Raw genomic sequence first — 21,329 nt, 5'->3', positions numbered from 1 at the left:
TCCCTTTCACCTGCTCTACATCAAGAACTCACCATCCTCTTCAATTAGTTCATTCTGATCTTTGCGGTCCTATGCCTACTAGATCACTCACATGCCACACCTATTTTCTCACTTTCATAGAGGACTACACAAAATATACATTTGTTTCTTTTCTCAAATCTAAAAGTGAAGTTTTTCACCATTTTCAATATTTTAAAACCCTTGTTGAAAAGCAACAAGAGCATCCATTAAAGCAAATTAGGACTGATAATGGTGGTGAATATGTTAATAATGAATTCATTTCATTTTGTGGGCATCATGGCATCATTCATCAATTCATAGTTCCCTACACTCCACAACAAAATGGCATTGCCGAACGTAAAAATAGAACCCTCATGGATGCCACTCACTCCATGTTGCAAGTAGCATCCTTGCTACCTAACTCATATTGGGAAGAAGCACTCGCCACACTGCATGCTACCTTCAAAATAGATCCTACAACTCCACTTTAGGCAATCAAATGCCTTATGAGCAATGGTTTGGCCAACCATCTGATCTCTCTCATCTACGCATTTTTGGTTGTCCAGCTTATAAATACATCCCTAGCACACTTCGCAACAAACCTGACCCTCGCACTAAGCGCACTATCTTTGTGGGTTATGGGGAACGCTTTGGGATGAAAGCCTATCGCCTCTTCAACCAAATCACTCAAAAATTTACCTTTAGTTGGAGTGTCATCTTCAATGAAATGGCTCTCATAAACACACCACCATCTCCTACTTCCCAACCTCCCACAACACAAATACAGAGGTCATCGATGTCTTTCCTAATCTCATTGACTTCATATTTCACGAGGCACAAAACCCTCACATACACCCACCTCTCCCTTTACTTAATCCTCCCCGTGCCCCACCTCCAGTACTGCCACTTCAACCCTCTTCTCCACTAGGTCAATCTACACCACAAATTTCAAGGCGGTCTCCTCGTCGTCCTCGTTTCAAAGCACCACCTCCTTATCCTCTTCCTCGTGGCACCACTAGCTCCAAAACTCCTCGACGATCCCTTACTTTGCGACCACAACAATCACCTAGCCCACCTCTTACCTGGATACACTATGATTCCTCTTCACCCTCACCTCCTAGACGCACTCGACCATTGGTAGATTTCGATGCCTTCTCTCATGAAGCCTCTACATCCTCTTCATCCCCTCTTGATGATAACCCCTCCCCTACACTAGTTCTCGTGATGATCCCATTGATGTCACAGCTGCCCTAGATGGACCTAAAAAGGAATTTTGGATGGCTGCTATGAAAGATGAGTTCTCTTCACTCCTTGGGAATAACACTTGGGATTTAGTTGAGCCACCTCCTCACACACATCTAGTCTCTTGCAAATGGATTTTGCATCATAAGTATAATGCTGATGGCTCCATTAGTCCCTATAAAGCCCGTCTAGTTGCCCATGGCTTCACACAAGTATATGGATCACGAAACTTTCTCTCCCGTTTTGTCCATGGTTTATTTTCGCTTACTTGTTGCTTTAGCAGCACATACTCTTGGGAGATTCATCAAATGGATGTGCAAACAGCTTTTCTCCATGGTGATTTAGATGAAGTAATTCACATGCATCAAGCTCCACACTATGTCAATCCTCAACACCCCACTCATGTCTATCATTTAAGAAAATCACTATATGTCTCAAACAATCACCTCGCCAATGGTACTTTAAATTTTACAATTTCATCACTCAAATTGGTTTCACACGCCTTAATTCTAATGCATCTCTTTATGTACGTCACCTTGATAACAACATTGTCATTATAGGTCTTTATGTAGATGATCTTCTCCTCCTAAGCAACAACCCTAGAGCTCTTGATGCCACAAAGCAACAACTCTCTAACTGCATTTGCCATGACTGATTGTGGCCCACTTCATTAGTGTCTAGGCATTCAAGTACTTTGTGACCCAGTCACTCGTTCTATCACTCTCACCCAATCCAAATTTGCTAAAGAAGTACTTGCCAAATTTGGCATGTTTGATTGCCATCCTTCTCCTACCCCTCTTCCACCTACCACAAAGCTTGATTCCTCTCAATGTCCTACCACTCCTGAAGCTATTAAGGCCATGTCACAATTCCCATATAGACCCAAGCTAGGAAGTGTTCGCTACTTGGTGACTTGTACTACCCGTCTTGGTCTTGCCATTACAACAAACCTCCTCTCAAGATTCATGCAAAACCCTGGCATGTCTCATTGGCAATCCTCGCAACGCCTCCTCTGTAACATTCAACACACAAAACATCATGGAATTACTTATGTAGCCTCACCAAATACTCACCCATATCTTCTTTGTTGGTCGGATGCTTGGGGGGGATGTGGACACTAGCATCTCCACTTCAGGCTATGTGTTTGTTTTGGCAGGCGGCACAATTTCATGGTCATCAAAGAAACAAGAAAGTGTTGCACTCTCATCCACCGAAGCCAAATTTGTTTGCTGCTTCGTCAGGAGGGAGTGCGGATCCAACAACTCCTCAGTGAACTTGGAATTTTTAAACCTAAACCTTTCACTCTCTACATTGATAATCAATCATGTATTCATTTGGCTAACAACCCAAAACATCATCCTAAAATTAAGCATGTTTCACTTTGTTAGTAGACAGCTTGCAAAACAGGGAGAAGTCATCTTGGAGTATACCCCAACAAACAATCAATGGGCTGATTTCCTGACAAAGGTAGTTCCGCAAATGAAGCATGAGAATTGTAGCAAGCATCTCGGTCTACACGACTCGGGGTCCTTGTTCAAAGGAGGGGTATATGAACGCAAGTGAATAAAACAACACAACCATAATCTAATATCGAAACGACACAAACGAACCTTTGTATATAAATCAAAGGAATGAATCAAACGACACATCTGAATCGAATACGACTCTGTGCATCGTCTCTCTCTCTCTCTCTCTCTATGCAGTGCACACACAGTGATACACACACATAGCACACAAGTCTGCTCTCACTCTCACAAGGGACACCTCAGAGAAGTTTTACTATTGATTTGATTTTTCAAGATTTTTAATATATATGTATATATATATATATGCTCGTTGGAGAAGGCTTGCGCTGCTTCACTAGTAGTTTGATCCCCACAAGTTAATGATGATGAATGATTTTGATGGCCGCAAGGTGCAAGGCTAGGCTGCATATTTATTGTGGGCGATGCTGTGTACGCGGGTTCATTTATTTATTTGTTTATTAAAAAAATGGTTGAGATTGCTGTAGAGCTGGAAACAAAAGAAACGAAGAGCTCCTTTAGGAAAAAATGGCTATGGATGCGTGTGAGAGAGAGAGAGAGAGAGAGACGAGCGCTACAGTGGGTTTCTCTCGAGAGCTCAGGATCGTGTAAGGGCGTTTCAACCATTATCTAGCGAGTGATATAAAGTACAGTAAGAGAGTCATGCGCAGGATTGCTAAGAAAGAGAGACGAAAATAATTGTATTGGTTTGTGTTGATTGATTACATAGGTAAATGCCCGTAGGCTGCTCACGGTCGCACCCCTTGAGACATTGAATAAGTCTAATACTTAAGTAGATTCGCAGGATAAGCTCCAGTCTAAATCTCTTTGCTGTTTGGATGCTTTGCTACGATAAAAACCCGAGCTTGGTTTGCTTGCCTTGCCACCTTAATATGCTTGGTCATGATGGCAAACCTTAGCTTCCACGTACAACACAGGCGGTCTCATTCTTTTCCGTCATGCAGGGAAGCTGGCGGCGTGAAGGTTCAAGAAAAGGTCATAAAACAGCTTCACCCACGAGTGACTACCCAATCTATGCACCCGGAAAAAGTCGAGATCTTTGAGTCACTACAAGGCTGGGTAGAAACAAGCATCCTGCCTTTTTTAAAGCCTGTTGAGAAGTGCTGGCAGCCACAGGATTTCTTGCCTGATTGCTCTTCAAACACCTTCTGGGATGAGGTTCAGGAGCTCCAAAAACATGCCCTGGAATTGCCGGATGATTATCTTGTCTGCCTTGTTGGCGACATGATCACCGAGGAGGCCCTCCCTACGTATCACAGCTGTCTCAACAATCTTGACGGGGTGGGCGACGACACGGGAGCTAGCGTCACCGCTTGGGCAAGGTGGATTCGGGCATGGAGTGCAGAGGAAAAGAGGCACGGAGACCTACTGAACAAGTATCTTTACCTTACAGGCCGAGTTGATATGAGGATGATTGAGAAGACTACCCAATACTTGATTGGGGCAGGAATGGTTAGTATCACTTCTTGGCATACACGATGCATGCAGTTGGGAAGGGGTTTGCCGATTCCAACCCCTTACCAACTAGTTTTATCTTTCACCTTTTCTAGTGCCCACATTCATCACTTTTGGATCCTTTTTTTCTGGATGTGCAGGATTCTCAATCACACAACAACCCTTACTTGGGATTTATATATACATCTTTTCAAGAGAGGGCCACCTTTATATCTCATGGGAACACTGCAAGGCAAGCAAAGGAGTTTGGGGACCTAAAATTAGCTCATATATGTGGGACGATTGCATCTGATGAGAAGAGACACGAGAACGCATACACAAAAATTGTTGAAAAGCTTTTTGAGATGGATCCTGATGGGACTATCATCTGCTTAGAGGATATGATGAGGAAGAGGATCACCATGCCTGCTCAACTCATGTATGATGGGAAGGACAAATTTCTCTTTGAGAAATTCTCCCTTGTTGCACAAAGGACAGGTGTGTACACTCCAAAAGACTATGCTGGCATTTTAGAGCACTTGGTGAAGAGGTGGGATGTGGAGAATTTATTCGGGCTTTCTAGTAGGGGACAACAAGCACAGGATTATGTGTGTGGCTTACGAAGCCGTGTAAGGAAGCTAGCAGAGCATTCTCAATCTAAAATGAGCAAAGAGCCCAAATTAGGAGCCTTTAGTTGGATTTTCAATAGGGAAGTAGCCTTGCATAAAAGAGGAGCAAGCTAGTTGCCAACTCATCTCGCTAGTGTGTATGCATTTACGTGTCCTTGAAGGGTTAATGTTCTCTACCAGCTTTCTTATTACCCTTGCAAGGTTAATGTTCTCTACCAGCACTCTTATTACAATTGATAAAAAGATTGAGACTTTGTAAATGTGCCCTTTTGATAATAAACATTTAGTGCAAAACAATGTTTGGAAAAGTATGTTATTTTACATAAACATGTGATATTATAGCTAGGATTTTTTGCAAATTTGGTTACTCGGTTCATATAAAGATGTCTCAAATTGCATGTGAAAATTTTCAAAATTTTGTTGAGACAAATTAATACACTATATGTTGTGGCTTAAACATTATGCATAGGCTTTATGTAGAGTAGGCATAAATTCGAACGCTATGTTATGCTTCCAAGGGGGTTTATCCTCCATGCAATGGGTATAAGAATTACCCTTTCAAAGTAAGGTACACTTTGGAAAAATAGTAGTATGTTTCGTCCGCTCTCCCCTGAAAAAAATGGAGGTTTAATATGAACCCTTTATTTGAAATTTTAATGTTACTCTTCAAATTCAAGACCTATTTGGCAAAGGGCCTTATGCATTATGTATAGACCCTATGCAAAATCCTATAAACCCTTGCTTCTTTTAAATTATTTTTCTTCTTCTTTTACTTGCATACAAAAGGCCCTGAGATGGGGAGGTGGGTAGATAAATCATCATGTATAGGCTTCTTTCCTTGTATAGAGTTCATGCAAGAAGATCATGCATAGAGCTTATGCATAAAGCTTGTGTAGGCTTCTTGCAAGCTCTTGCTTCTATGCAAGCTTTATCCATAGCCTTGCAAACTCTTGCTTAGGTTTTTACCTCTACGCAAGCTCTATGCATACATGCTTAATGCATCTAGCTCTATGCATGCTTCTTACATACATGCTTAATGCATCTAGCTCTATGCATGCATTAAGCTTCTTGCATTAAGATTTATGCATAAGCCTATGCTTAAGCCTATGTTTAACACTTATGCATAAGGCTATGCTTAAGGCTTATGGATAAGGCCTATTCTCAAGTTTTCAAGAAGCCTATGCATAGCCATTGTAAGAAGCCTATGCATAGACATTGTAAGAATCCTATGTAGCCTCTTGATTAGGTTTACCTCTATGCAAGCTTTATGCATAAGGTCTATGCTTCAGGCTTATGGATAAGGCCTATGATCAACCTCTATGCATAAGGCTTAAGCTTAGCCAAAGAGATTAAATCTTATTCATAGAGCTAGTCTTTAATAGTGGGGAGCATGTGGAAAGTGCTCAGAAGTTATCATCTAGAAGGGGCACTGTCTACCTTGCTTGTTTAAACACTATTGTAGAAGGTCTCAATAATATTCTAATATCACATGTTGCCTCGTTTGTTTAAGCTTTAAGCATTTATCCATTAGAGAATTCTTGTGTTGGTGTCCTCTCCTTCAACTTGACATTGTCGAGGTAAGATCTCTTATCATGCAACCTCATGTTTATTTCACCCTTGGGCCGGTGTTGGGTTTATGCATAGAGATATGGGAAGTTATTGTAGGCCTTCTAGAATGTTATTTAAGTCAAGTTAGGAGTGGTTATCCGTGATGAGTAGATGGTTATAGTGGAGGGGGAGCCCTTGATCTTTTCACTATCCTTCTCTTGTAAAAGAGAAGTTGCCTTTGGCTTTAATAGTGGGGAGCAGGTGGAAAGTCCTTAGAAGCTATCATCGAAAAGGGGCATTTTCCCACCTTGCTTGTCTAAGCAATATTGTAGAAGGTCTCAACAAAGTTCTAATATCACATGTTGCCTTTTTTGTTTAAGGTTTAATCATTCTTCATGCATAAGCCCTTATGCATAGAACTTAATTCTTTTGATTCATAGAGCTTCAAGAATAGCTAATATGCTTTGTTTTTTTAATGTAGACCATGGATCATACACCTCATGGCATACCCATATATAGCCCCAATCTCCCCATCTTGCCTACACCATAGGCGATGTTCCCGAGCCAATTTTACCATTTCATGTCACAGATGAGCCCCGAGCAAAGGTCCATGGTGTAAGCCTAGCTTGAGGGAAGACACTGGAACTTTTGCATAGCCCTCACAACCCACCACTACTGCATAAGTTATGCTCTCGGACACTCCACGACATGTCAAAAAACCCCACCCATTGTTCTCTCGACTGCTTCTATTGTAGAAGATGAGATCATTCGATGGGTTGTTGTCGTGGTGGTGACGACTCATATGTTTCTTCCCCTAACGAGACATATTTAGAGGCCATAAATATTAAAAATAAAGAAAAGCAATGTTATGTTAGACATTTTTGCTATTGTTTCCACATTAGCTTGTGTAGTAGGTGTCTTTCAGACAATTTGAGTACCTCAACCTCTATATTCTGTACCTCAACCTCTATATTCTAAGACATAAGCACATAGTTAGAGAGGCTCATGAATTTAGTGTTGTTGTTAGGATAGATTCTAGAGAAGCTATAGTTTAGAGTTGTTGTTAGGATAGATTCTAGAGAAGCTATAGTTTAGAGTACTCTAATTACTATTAGAGGACATAAACATGACTCAAAAGCAGTGTCCCATGAATAGAGGGCATAAAAACGTTAAGGTGGACTGAAAGGCAATGTCCCATGAATAGCACCAAGAAATTTGAAATAGCTCAACTTTATATTAGACAAAAAATTGAAAATTTTTGAACAGTGATTCACTTTAATAACTCAAAAAAAGAAGACGTGGGTAATGTGGGTGGTTATAGTGTGCTGCTTTCTTTCACTGTCTTTCTCTCTTTCTCTCGTGACTATTACTATTGGTCGAGTCTATTGTGAGTTACAACATAATTTCTCTTTTTCTCTCTCTTGAATGTTATAGTGCAAATTCTCTCCCTACTATAGCACAAATACTCTTTCTCCATCCTTGTAATCAAAGAAGCTCCCCTCTCTCTCTATCTTTACCTTTCTCTCTCTCTCTCTCTCTCTCTCTCTCTCTCTAATTAGAAACTCAATCTTTGTCTCTCTCTTCTTGTAATTAGAGCACATAGAAGCTCTCTCTCTCTCTCTCTCTCTCTCTCTCTCTCTCTCACACACACACACACACACACACACACACAATCAATCAAACTCTCTCTATCTCTCTCTATCTCTCTCTCCCCCCCATCGGTGATTGGTCTCAAAAGAGGTAATCAGTAATAGCTCTCTATGTGTGTATTATTCTCTCCAACTTGTGTATTATTCTCTCTCTATCTCTTTGGCCATCTCTATTAGAGGTGTGAGTGAAGATTTCAAACACGTGTTTTATTCTCAATGGTGTTTACTTAGCTGGTTAATAATTGTTATCACTCTTCTTTTTTAGCAAAGAAGTAGTATAGAAGCGACTGGCAGCAACTCACTTGTATTTTCCATGAAAAAATCTAATCTGAAGAAAATCAGCATTAACAGCATCATCATCAAGAACTTTGAAGCTTTAAAAAATGGAGAAAAGAAGCAAAAATAGATTTAAAAGGTAACAAGAACATGAAGAGAATGCAAAAATAGATTTAAAAGGTAACAAGAACATGAAGAGAATGCAAAAGAGGTGGATGAGGAATCAAGACATAAGATTTGCATAGCCATTTATGAAATATTTAAGCATTTTACAAGGCACATCTTTTAGGAAAGAGGATGAGATTTAAGCATCACTTTTACAGGGAAAATGTTTGCAATACTTTGGAAAGTGTGAAGTGGCCAAAATCCTTGAATGAACTTTTCATTAAAACATCCACCATATTGATGCTATTGAATTTTTGATACATCAACTTCTCAAAACCTAAACATAGAAAATGTTTGGAATACTTTGGAAAGTGTGAAGTGGCCAAAATTCTCTAATGAACTTTTCATTAAAACATCAACCATGTGCTATTGAATTTTCGATACATCAACTTCTCAAAACTTGAACATAACAAAGCATTCAAGGTCTTAAGCATTCACAAGAGAAATTTTTATTCCACAAAATATCAACTTCAAACTGGAAAAAATAGTTCCATGTTTTCATTATCCACATGCCAAAAATAAACACGTAGAAGCATAATTACACAAGAATTCAAGGAAATAGTGTTCTGATTTTGGATAATAGAGACTCTTTTCTCTTTGAATAAGAAAGATGTATGGAAGAAATGGACTAAGAGAAAATCATTAAACAAATATCTGTTGCACCTTCTCGAATGGGCCTCAGGCTAGATCCTAAGTCATTGCTCTAGCTCCATGATTATCATTCCATGCTTTGTGATAATGAACTTTTTGTAGTAGCCCAACTCTTGATTACATCCTAGGCAAGCCTTTCATGAAAGACGTTGGACTGTTTCATGAGTGGAGCACCAAACATATATACAAACAAAAAGGGAATGAAACCCTTACGGCGGTAAAATTGAGAGAACATGGAAAACTCTGCCATAAAGTTGTGGACCTTTCCTGTGAAAGACTCGGCAAACCACAAACAAGACCGCAAAGCTAAACATGTGCCTCACATATAACAGAATGTTGGATGAGGAGTAGAATATGCACCAGATATGCCACATCAAATGGCAAGGAAATTTCTTCAGTATATGAGAAGAGCACAATGCAACATACACCCAAATGTAAAGGTGATATTTGCAATTAGGAGGTGGCATCTTGGGGCTCAAAATTTTCAAAAAGAGAAGATTTATAACTCTTCTAGGGAGGAAACAAAGACCATTGGCTTCGATAAACTGAGGGCCATAGATTCCCATATGGACTTTTGCCACCCACCAATGGCAAAAAGAGCTCAATATTTATGACGTTATCATCAAGTTAATGGCCAAACAAAGAGAGACGAACAGTCAAGTTCAAGAAAATCTAAAAACATCTCTCCCTTTGCAAGAAGAGAAAGAAATAAAGCCTTAGCATATGCTAAAAAAGAAGCTAAGCATGCTTTTTTTTCAAGAGAATATCTATGTGGAAGATCTTAGGTAGGTTCCTGAATAGTTCAATTTATATGAAATAGGTGATCACCTTGTACATTGTGAAAAGGTGAAGAGGACTCCTGACAATAGAAATCTTGGAATTTCTTTTACAAGAAACCAATTGAAGTTTAGGAGGTCATCCTAGTAGACCAATTTATATAACAAAAAAGACCTAGAAGACCTAATACTAGAGGAATAAAAAGACGTAGTTAACCTACTCATAGAATTCCAAGACTACTTCGGTTGGAACACGAAGGGTGTACCTCTAGAGGTGGCCAAGCATATCATTCCTATTGTCAGAGGAGTAAGGAGTAAAGAAATCAAGGCACAAGGCCTATCACATGAATCCAAAATACTCCAAGATGGTCAAGGATGGAATTGAGAAAAACATAAAAGCTTGATTCATCTATGAAACTTTGGTTACATTGGTGGCTGCAGCTTTTAGCTTATCTAGCTCTCAAAATAGGAACCTTGGGTTGTTCAAAACCACTTAGAGGCCTACCGTATCTTTGATCTGTACAAGGAGTGTGGGGGGTTTTTGGTTGAGTTTCTCCAGAATAGCTACCCAACAACCTAGGCTATTAGAGCTAAAGAAATACCCAAGCTGATTGTTACACTATAATAGGAAAGTTACAATCAAGCTGATGGTTACACTATAGTAGGAAAGTTACAACCAAGATGATGGTTACACTATAGTAGGAACATTACAAGGGGCAAGAGGCTTTGAAATAGGTCCAACATTATTGGGCCCACACACTACAGTATGACCCAGATTTACATGGCTACCCTTCTATTGTAATACCCCCACTTACCTCAAGTGCAAGTGCAATATCCTCAATATGCCATGTGGACCAACCTACCAGTAACCCTACCATCCCTTAGCATCATTTTTATAACTAGAAGGGTCGGTAGATGTCGGGCTATTTTTGTTACTAGAAACACTACTGCTGAGCTGAGCAATGATATTTCGCTATCCCGCAATGAAATTACGCTGCTCAATAGTGATATTTTGCTGCTAATTTTGCACTGGACTCCCCAATCTGCCCAGGTCTTTTTTTATATTAAAACAGAGTCATGCTTTTGGTTTTATGACACAAACACAAACATAAGAAACAGATTGTGGAGAATGAAATTGAGCCCAAAATCTATTATATTTCACAAAGTGTTGGGCCTTTGGTCATATATACATAAAATGTTTACAATGAAGAGGTATTTATCTAGAATTCTCATCGGATTCCAAGTGATCATCATCATCATCATCGGATTCCAACTGATCATCATCAGATTCCAACTGATTATCATCATCATCTTCGTCGTCCTCTTCACTTGCTTGGTGAGCTTCATGCTCACAATCATGATCCTCCTCTTCATATTTCCCTTCATCCTATATGCATGCCATCAAGCGCAAAAGGTAAGAAACGGCATTAAAATACATTTAGACATAGAAAAGAGAGTGGTTTAGGCTCACATCATCTGCTTGAGTGCCCAAAATGGACTCATCCAAGAGTATGCCTCGCATATGCATCCATGCCTACAATTGCAGAGGGGGGGCTCTGTACCCATAATCGTACTCCTCCTTTGTTGGGTTATGCCCAATAACCTCCCTCTACAAGAAATAATTAAGAAAATATACAACTATTTAAAGAAAACAATATAGTACCAAAAAAAAAGAAAAGGAAGAAGAAATGATTACTTACGAAATGAGCAATAAAAGAAGGATCTTCCACCAGAGAGCCAAAGTGTGAAGCCCTTCGCTTCCATAGTTGGGAAGCACTCACCGCCCACTTGTTGTTGAAAAGCACTTGGGTGCTTTCTCACGAAGCTGCATACATGCCTCCACTCCTTGGTTGTGCAAACACTAAGCTTCTCCAGGTTATTCTTTGCTGCTCTCTTGATATTTTCTCTCCTATTAGAGTGCAAAAGCTTGAATTGCCTCTTCATCCACTCCTCGGAGAAGCAAAGACCCTCATTCGGAACATGGAACTCCTGTGCTTTTTACTTTTCGAAGGAGTTCATGAACTCCAAGTTTGCAAGTACATGCATGCAGTTTCCTTATGCATCCATCACGAGAGCGCCATCCTCATCCATGTTGTATGGTAAGGTGCATGGATCAAATCGTGGAATGGGTCTCTTGGGGGCTCGCTCATAATGTGTAGATGAAGAGCTCCCCTAGTGGGGAGATGCATCGAGAGACCTAGTGGTGCTTTTGCCAAAGCAAAAGTAGCCTTCTCCCCACTCTAGCACATCTACTACCCCCCAACTCCCTACTACATCATTGTCATGGTGAAGACGGATGTGAGGGAGCAGGGGTAGGTCTAGTAAAGGAAGGTTGTGTAGGCTCATCAATAAACATACCATGTTGGGCCTGTTGTTGAAATATGTAAGCTCGATTTATGTGTGTGTGGGAAAGAACCTTAGAGGTGCAAGATATTATTGTCTGGGATGTGATTTATGAGAGCAACAAAAGGAGATGTGGAATAGAGCTTGCCACATGGCATGATGATGTGTAAAGTGGGATAGGGCTAGAGGGCCTATATCATTGTATGGTTCAATTGAGATATGCATTAGAACTTGTGTCTTGAGTGTGCAATCTCTCTCTCTCTCTCTCTCTCTCTCTCTCTCTTATGGAGTGCTTAGTGTGGTTTAATCCACCTTAATGTTGAGAGATGTAATCGTGGTGTTGTGTGTATGTGGGAAAGCACCCTTGAGGTGCAAGATATTGTGGCAAGATAAGAATGCCACATGTAATATTGAATGGTGTGTGAGTGTTGACCAAAAGAGTGAAAAAGGAGGTGCCACATGGATGATGACATGTATAGTGGGATAAGGCTAGAAGGCCTATATCATTGTATGGTTCACTTGAGATAGTGCAATAGAATTGAGTGTTGAGTGTGCAATCTCTCTCTCTCTCTCTCTCTCTCTCTCTCTCTCTCTCTCTCTTATGGAGTTCCTAGTGTGGTTTAATCCACCTTAATTATGTTGCTTAATCTATGTCTATCACCATGATCAATCCCATTTTAGGATTGTTTAACATGGTTTTAGAGCTTGGGTGGGCTCTTGGTCATGGTGAATATTTATGTATAGATTTCTTGGTTATGTGTTTATTTGATTAAGTATTATTTTCAGTTTATTATGAAAAAGAATTAGCACACTCATATTATCATTTGGATTTTCATTTGTGAGGATTTGAGAGAGATTTGGAGCTACCATTCTCAAGTTTGAGAGAAGATTTGCAACAAGGAGGTTGCATAGAAGCTGCCCAAGAGTTGCAAATGGAATTTTTGCAGCATGGGAAACCTGCTCATCATCATGGAAGCTGAAAATAGAGATTTCAGCAAGTATGAAGGCTATGGAGTGTTCGGTGTCAACAAGGAAGATGCGAAGGAGACAAAGGTGTCTCAAGAAGGTTGGTTTTGTGAGTTTTGCCTTATGCAATTTTGAAGAAGGATTGCTGTATTGTGGGATAAGAAGATCCCATGGTCCTTTGCATTTGGGCAAAGAGTGTAAGAGGTGCAAGCTTGTCAACTTGGTGGTGGCAAGCTATAATGGGCTGATTGCAGCTCATGTTGGAGCTTGTCAAGAAAATGGCATGGCTTGTAGTTTGCTCAATGAAGGAGAGAAAAGAAGGGGTTGGAAACCTTCGCAATTTCAACATGTTTTGCACCCTGGTTTCATGGTTATGAAACCTCAAATGAAGAAATCACCAGTAAAGTTTCAACATGCAAAAAGAGAGGGCATGCAAGGTTATGGAGTTCATTTTGGAGCTCATGAAAGCCATGTAAATGGTCGTGGAAGACCTTAACTTGGAGGTCTTTGAAGAGGCAAAGAATCTTGCAACAAAGAGAGTTGTGTTTTCTAGCTCATTTGGGAGCTCATGGAAGTCATACTGATGGCTATTAAAAGCTTGAGAAGAAGCTAAGCAAGACAAGGAAAGAAACCTCAGATTAAGGCAAGAGCAGCATACTACTGCTATTGATGATGTTATTGAGAAGCCCAATTTTTTGCATAACAATCAGTTTTTATGGAGCAAAGGCTTTGCAGGTCAGCTGGTTTTGTTACAACACGTATTCCATGGCTTGGGCCATCTGAAGCATGATGATGAGGGTCACAAAGAAGTAAACAGTAAGGAGTCTCTCTGGGAGCTTTGCAGAGTGTGCAATTGAAGGGTGACATGGCACGATAGGGCCATTGGAAGCAAGTGTAGCAAGGCTTGTAAATAGCATGTGAGGCAAGTCATCGGTGCACAAGACAATAAGGTAGCGAGTGCAACAATCACAACAATAAGGCAGAAGCGAACAAGCACACAACAAAAGCATGGAAGCTCAAGCAAAGCTGTAAGGAGGTAGTGGCCATTTCAAATTGGCAAGTTTAAAGCAATGGTGGTTACATTGCTCGAAGGTGACATACAATAGTTGCTATGGTAAGAAGGCTAGAAAGAAGGTATTAGAGTAGCTATGGTGATGAGAACCTGGAGTAACCAAGAAGAAGCGAGTGTGGAGGTCAATCACCATGGGAGCTTGGATGAGCTCCATCAGAGAAATATTTAGCAAGTAGCAAACATCAAAGAAGAGAGGAGGCAGGGTGGACAGTAGCAGCTAGACCGAAGGCAACCACAGTTGAGAGCTCCAGCCATGGTGGTGGTCATAGCAAAAACGAAGAAGAAGAAGATGACCATGTGCATGGGTCCTCCAGTTGCAAAAAGGTTTGCATGCAGAGTATTGTCTGGCTGCCAACATTGAAGAATCCATACATTGAAGATTTGGCGTTTGGCGCACAGTTCGCAGAGCACGTAGTAAAATCAGTGCATAATTGCATTAAAAGAAAAAAAAACAAAGCCCATTTTTAATAAGCTTTGACCCTTATTGAAGTTAAGGGTAGCTTCACACACCTCGATTTCATGGGCTTGTATACATTTGTTCACACACATGGGCCCCCTGCCCGGCTTCGGCCAAAATGTATTGTATTTTTTGTTTCACCCATGTATATGAGGGCAACTATGCCTGAGCCTGTTTGCTCAAAATGAGATGTGTATTCACCCATGGTATGAGTTGTTGAGATATCGAGCTCGTCTAGTGAGGCGGTGGACACTGATGACCCACCCTGGGGATAGGCCCCACACTTACACCACTGGCATGGTTGGTGAGAACTTGGGTGATATGGGGCGAGTGGGATGACAGGCTGTGTGACAGCCATTCTAGAGACTGGCATAGTTACAGCGCCAGCTCATTTAGTTGGGTTCACACTATAGAGAACCCGTGTATTTATTGGTTGAGTACCTTTCATATTATGTGTACTCTTATCTTGTATATGGTGTGTTGAGTGTTGAGTGAAAAAGAAGAAGATTTCCAGCCTCTCACCTTGTGTGTTCTCTATTAGGGTTTTGTGAGTGTGTGTGTGCTTGCAAGAGCTCAAGCTCTCTTCTCCCCTGCATCTTTTGATGGTATCAGAGCCTGGATCGTGCTAAGGGCTGAGCTGCAAGCAAGAGAACCACAGGAAGCGGTACGAGGGTAAGAGCTTCAACTACTCTTCCCTATTTGTGTTGGTGACTACACCCTGTCGGGAGCTCTACGGGAGGCACTGGCAAACGATCTCTGATTGAGGAGCTTTCTTCGCGGGAGTAAAGCTATAGGGCAATATAATGTCCTATCGGACCTATCAGACCTATCGGACAATTTTTTGTGTGCAAAAAACGCATTTTGGGCGTATCTGGACCTCCGTTTTTCAGAAAGTAGGCGATTTCTAGCACTGCGTGTAAGTCATCGATTCTCTGCAGAACTCTGTTTTAAGAACTGCAGGAAGACAGATTGACTGTGCAGACACTGTGGGTGCTGCAAAGAGGTCAAGAGTTGCCATTGGGTGTATGTATGCACATTGAAGTCACTGGTTAACATTTGAGAGTACTACAGTACCGCTGCAGAAAATACAGCAGTTTGTGTAGGACAAACCAGAGTGTTGTTTCTGGTAAAATTGTGTGTTTACCAAGATGTCAAATGATGGGATAACCCAGATTGTGGCTGAGAAGCTTGATAAGAATAACTTCCATGCTTGGAGGTTCAGGTTGACAGATTTCCTAATGGGAAAGGGCTATTGGGACTACATAGAAGGTGAGCATGAAGAGGCACCGGAGATACCGGATATAAATCCGACTGCTGCAGATGTGAAAGAGTTTAAAGATTGGAACCAAGGAGCCAGGAAAGTTATGTATTGGCTCTCCATTAGTATACAGGACACCATGATTGGGCACATTCAGGATGCCAAGTTCCCCAAGGAGGCATGGGACACCTTGGTAAAACTCTATGAAACAAATACCAAGGCACGTAAGATACAGTTGAAGAATTAACTTCATACTGTGGAGAAAAAGAGCATGTCTGTGAATGACTATGCATTGAAGATAAAGGGTATTGTGGAATCCCTTCTTGCATCTACTATTGGTGTGTCAGTAGATGATGATGACAAGGTGGAAGTCTGTCTACGTGGTCTCCGGCCACAATACAAGGCGTTCAAGATGTCTATTCAGACTCGGGAAAACATCCCCAACTTTACAGATTTGGTGTCTGTGCTGATTATAGAAGAGAAGAGCTTGGGTGAAGACCAACAATCTTCACTCACAAAACAAAAACAGTTCAGAGCAACAGGCCTTCTACACAAGTTCAGGAAGAGGACGAGGTAGAGGAAGCCGTGGATGCCATCAAGGAGGTGGCCAAACAGGTAATCAGAATTATGGCCAGCAGCAGCAACAACAACAGTCCCAGACTACACAACAACAACAACAACAACAACAACATGCAAGTGGAAGAGGCAAATTCAGAGGCAAGGGGAGTCAAAGAGGATGTGGAAATTGGCAAAGGCAATATAATGATGCACGTGAATGCTATTATTGTGGTAAGCCTGGACATGTGCAGGCAGAATGTTATAAGAAGCAGGCTAACATGCAAAATGGGAAAGTGCAGCAAAACAACTATGCATCCTCAAGTAGAAATAATGAGGATAAGGTTGTTTGTTATGCAGCATGTCGTGAATGCCATGTCTGAAAATGTTGATGCAGCACAAAAAGATGATGTATGGTATGTGGATTCAGGTGCTTCGAACCACATGACAAGTCATGGGAAGTGGTTCAAGGAGATGAAAACCCCGGAAAGACTAGGTTTTGTGGAAACAGGGGATGACACTGCTCATCCAATTGCCCATGTTGGAGATGTGCCATTGTCTATGCAGGATGGCAAAGTGAAGTACCTTGCAGATGTACTTCACGTTCCAAACATAACAAAGAATCTGGTTTCAGTTGGCCGGATGATTGAGCAGGGTTTGCAGGTTCGGTTTAACCCTGATGGTTGTTATGTTGAAGACTTTAAAGACAAGTGCAGGTTGGTTGCAACAGACAACAGAGTGGGTAGAATGTTTACGTTGAATGTAGACATGCCTGAAGTGAAAGCTGCGACGTTTGCAAATAGTTCAAGGATTGTTGCAGACACAGACATTTGGCATAAAAGAATCGGACATGTGAATGTGCAGAGAATGAAGTCTATGCAGACTAAAGGAATTGTGACAGGGCTGCCAAAGTTTAAAGTGGAAGGTATGCAGAGAATATGTAAAGCATGCTAATTTGGAAAGCAAACAAAGCATGTATTTCCACGTAACAGATATGTGAGCGCCGCATAGCTATTGGGTTGAGGCTGTTTCTACAGCAGTATACATCATGAACAAGACTCCAACTGCAGCCATACATGGCAGCCATACATGATGTAACTCCAGAGGAGAGGTTTATTGGCAGAAAACCTAATTTGTCTCATCTGAAAGTTTTTGGATGCATTGCATATGTGCATGTGCCAGATGAGCTGAGAACTAAGCTGGATCCGAAAGCTGAAAAATGTGTGTTTATTGGATATTCCCTTGAGCAAAAGGGATACAAGTGTTATAACCGTGCTACACGTGAGTTGAGGGGTAAGCAGGGATGTTGTCTTTGATGAGATGAGCAGCTGGTATGCTCTAAAAAAGAAGCTGTTGGGGATGATGTGAGTGGAAGTGTGGTTGCACAAAATGCAGGTCAGCAATCACAGTCTTTGAGTGGACCAGGAGAGTCCTCATCTAGTGGGTTTGTTGTGGAGTGGCAGGCTGCGTCATAATACCAGTCCTGCAAATGTGATTAGTACATCACGTAAAGGAAAAGAGAAAGTGGTTGAGCCCCTTGGTATGCCAGACATCTCTGCAGGGCATTCTCATGTTGATGGAGAGTCTAGTGGCTCAGATATGAGCCTTGATGAGGAGCTTGGGATCCCAGCTATGAGAACACTTGGTGTAAAGAAGGCTATGGAAGCCATGAATGAAAAGCTGCGAAGATCTGGGAGAGTGAAAAACCCTGTGCAGAGGTTTACATATGATGGTTATGTGGCACATCACTATGCATATATGGCAAAGGTTGTACAAGTTGTAGAGCCCACATGCATTGATGAGGCTGTTGGAAATGTGTATTGGGAGAAAGCTATGGATAAGGAGATGGATGCACTATATGGAAATGAAACTTGGGATTTAGTGCAATTGCCTAAAGGCAAGAAAGCCATTGGATGCAAGTGGGTGTACAAAGTAAAACATAACAGTGATGGAAGCATAAACAGGTACAAGGCTAGATTGGTAGCCAAAGGATATGCGCAGACATATGGCATTGATTATGAGGAAACTTTCACAAATGCAAGAGGATGTGACCCTCAAGTAAGTACATTCTTCATCTCTATCTCACATATATACCTTGTTTAATGCACTATACTAAATGTCATGCTTAATGCAATACGGTCAGAGGGAAGGCACTTTCGCATGAAGCGTGTGGATTCTAAAAGAAAAACATTTGATTGTGGTGTCATGGCAACTTTTGAACAAGAAAGTCGAGCTATTAGACATGATACCAATGTCCTAGAGGACAATCTTGAGTATTGTGGAACTTTTCAGGATATTATTGAGGTTGGATTTAGAGCATTTAGTATATTCATCTTTGATGCAAATGATTCAAGGTGATACATAATAGAGGTGCTCAAGAAACCGTGAAGAAACATCCAAATGGGTTCTTTCAAATTTTTTCCACCAAGTTTTGGAATGATGAGAAAGATACCTTCACGCTACCTCAACACTGTCAACAAGTTAGAAGCGCAACCAATCCCAAATTAAATCTTGGGAGGGAGATTGACATTGGATAGATTGGACCCAATACTGTGTACAAGGTAATGCCTACTCAATTTCTTGTTTTTATTTTAATTTATGCTTATCTTATTAAATTAAATTCCATTCTATGGTTTAATCTTGTTGTATTTGTGAATTTTGTATTTTTCTTCAAAAAGCATTTCAAGATCATGTGTCAGTGGTATTAGAGCTTACGGGTTTTTGGATTTGAAGAATAGGGAGAAAGGTACAATAGTGAAAGACTCAAGAACCCATGGACAAAAGCTTGAAGGGTTATGGGAGTTCTCTACGCAATTGGATCAAGATTTAGATCAAAGAGCTATAGTTTAATATCAATTTTGATCAGAATACAACTCTTTTTTAAGAGAAACCACCCTTCTTCTTCCTAGAACCACCTTCAAGAATCTTAATCCTCTTCCTAATCTATATGTATAGATTTAATAATCAAGGCAAGAGGAGTGTGACCTTAATTTCTAAATTTCTAAGCACGAATCATGCACAAAATATATAATGGAGGGATTTAACTTTTTCTCCTTCCCTTCTCCCCCAAAATTGATCTACATTGGTGGATCTCATTTTTCAAGAAACAAGAAAATTTATTTTTATATTAATTCTCTTAATTATTATTTTTTCTTTCTTTCCTCCTTTTCCTTTACCATTCAGGAGCGGGTGAAAAATTATCCTTCTCTACTTCATTAACACCATGCAACGGTTTGTTCCTCTTGGCGCAATGAGCGATGGTAGTAGGGGCGATATGGGTGCTAGTTTTTCTTTTTTTTTTAAGAAAAAAATTATCAAAATCATTGTGATGTTGGGGCAAAGACTTGTATTACAAGCTTTGGTTAAAGGTTTTAAACAAAAGCTTTAATTTAAAGAGTTCAAAAGAGAAAAGAAAAGACAAAATCCCCCTTATGCGTTGGTGGTGATTTCGTGAATTACAAGGGCAACGATTATTTTTCTTTCAACATGTGGTCGTGGTTTAGCCACTAAAAAGTTTCATTTTTGTAAGCTTTGGTATAGGCATGACAGCCTTATCTAAGAGCTTGCTATAAATCTTCAAAAAGCTTTCATTGCTATTTTCTTTTTTCTTACTGCCCTTGGTTTCCTTATTTTCGTTATGTCAAGTTTTGATTATGAAAGCCTTAGCTTTATAAAGCTAATCTTAATAAAGCCTTTACTTGAAGCTTTCTCTATTTTTTTTCTTTGAAGCTTATAAGCTTCTCTAACAAAATCTTAAACTAAATAAGACCTCCATGCTCTCTCTTATGTGCTGGAGAGCTGTTTTAAGAAAAGTTTTTAGACGCATTAATTTAAAGCTTAAGTTTGCACGTTTCATTTTGACCAAATCAAGCCAAATTATTTAAGCTTAAAGCATAATATAACTCATGAAATTAGGATTTGATCCTTGCCTATTCTCTTGGCTTATAACAATATGAGTTCACATGAGATCCTTGTTGGCTAAGAACTTGTTTGGAGATTTTCTTCAGACTTTGAGTCTTGAAATTAAAAAGCAATTTTAGATCTCTTTATAATGGGGAACTTAAGAGTTTCCCTAGCCACTTACTACCAAGGTAAAAATCACAAGTTTAATTATTTACAACATAGGATTATAGTAAAAAAATGACTGAGGCCATTGGTTATGGAGAGGTACAACAAGCGCTTAGTCCTTTACGAACTGTTTTTTCCAAAAAATATAGATTTGTTTTCAAAACTCTTGGCCCCTATCCTCATCGATCATTGTGTCTATATATATGTCGGAAAAAATATTGATACATGCATCGATATATACCTCAATAAATGTGATGGTATATGCGTTGGTAAAAATAAAAATTATTTTGGCATCCTTTTTTTGAGAAAAAATCATTAACAATTAATGTACATCAATTTCATGACTGCTCATCTTCCTCCATAAGATCCATTTTCTCTGATGAGTGGACAGGTGGTGAGCGTCCTAGTTGCCAATGATGCCATAGATACTCTGATGAAGGAATGATGGGAAAATTAAGAATCAACCGGATAAATTGGAAGATGGTGATCAGTGATACTATGGTTTTATTAAAGGATTGTTTTAAAAGTGGTTGAATCTGTGAAAAGGCAATTTCATATTGGGTGTGTAAGTGGTGTGACTAGTTTTATTTTCGCATGAACTTCCGGCTAGGGGGCCTTGGAACTCTTTTCCTTGGTACCCGGGACAAAACCTAACCAAATTCTTAATTGGATCCCATCACTACAGTGGTTGGGCGG

The 21,329-nt window shown here is 40.3% G+C and overlaps 1 protein-coding gene across 2 annotated transcripts; it reads left to right on the top strand.

The window, feature by feature from the left end:
- Positions 1-3,064: 3,064 nt before the first annotated feature.
- Positions 3,065-5,016, top strand: LOC147634144 (stearoyl-[acyl-carrier-protein] 9-desaturase, chloroplastic-like). 2 transcript variants are annotated; one of them, XM_086804547.1, is made up of 3 exons: positions 3,065-3,495; positions 3,731-4,238; positions 4,382-5,016. In XM_086804547.1, the coding sequence occupies exons 2-3, from the start codon at positions 3,801-3,803 to the stop codon at positions 4,961-4,963; spliced, it is 1,020 nt and encodes a 339-aa protein (XP_086660673.1). In that variant the 5' UTR covers positions 3,065-3,495; positions 3,731-3,800; the 3' UTR covers positions 4,964-5,016. The 2 variants fall into 2 exon arrangements, with proteins under 2 accessions (XP_086660673.1, XP_086660672.1); XM_086804546.1 differs by having other exon boundaries at positions 3,065-4,238.
- The last annotated feature ends 16,313 nt before the right edge of the window (positions 5,017-21,329 follow it).

The sequence above is a fragment of the Cibotium barometz genome, chromosome 11 (assembly GCF_041138505.1).
Source record: "Cibotium barometz isolate CiBa-2024 chromosome 11, ASM4113850v1, whole genome shotgun sequence".
NCBI lineage: Eukaryota > Viridiplantae > Streptophyta > Polypodiopsida > Cyatheales > Cibotiaceae > Cibotium > Cibotium barometz.
The sequence above is the reverse complement of the archived record's forward strand: the minus strand, read 5'-3'. Positions and strand labels throughout refer to the sequence as shown.

Coding starts and splice junctions, on each gene's coding strand:
- LOC147634144 (XM_086804546.1), top strand. CDS start 3,669: ATGATGGCAAACCTTAGCTTCCACGTACAACACAGGCGGTCTCATTCT. Junction 4,239..4,381: donor ACTTGATTGGGGCAGGAATG/GTTAGTATCACT, acceptor CTGGATGTGCAG/GATTCTCAATCACACAACAA.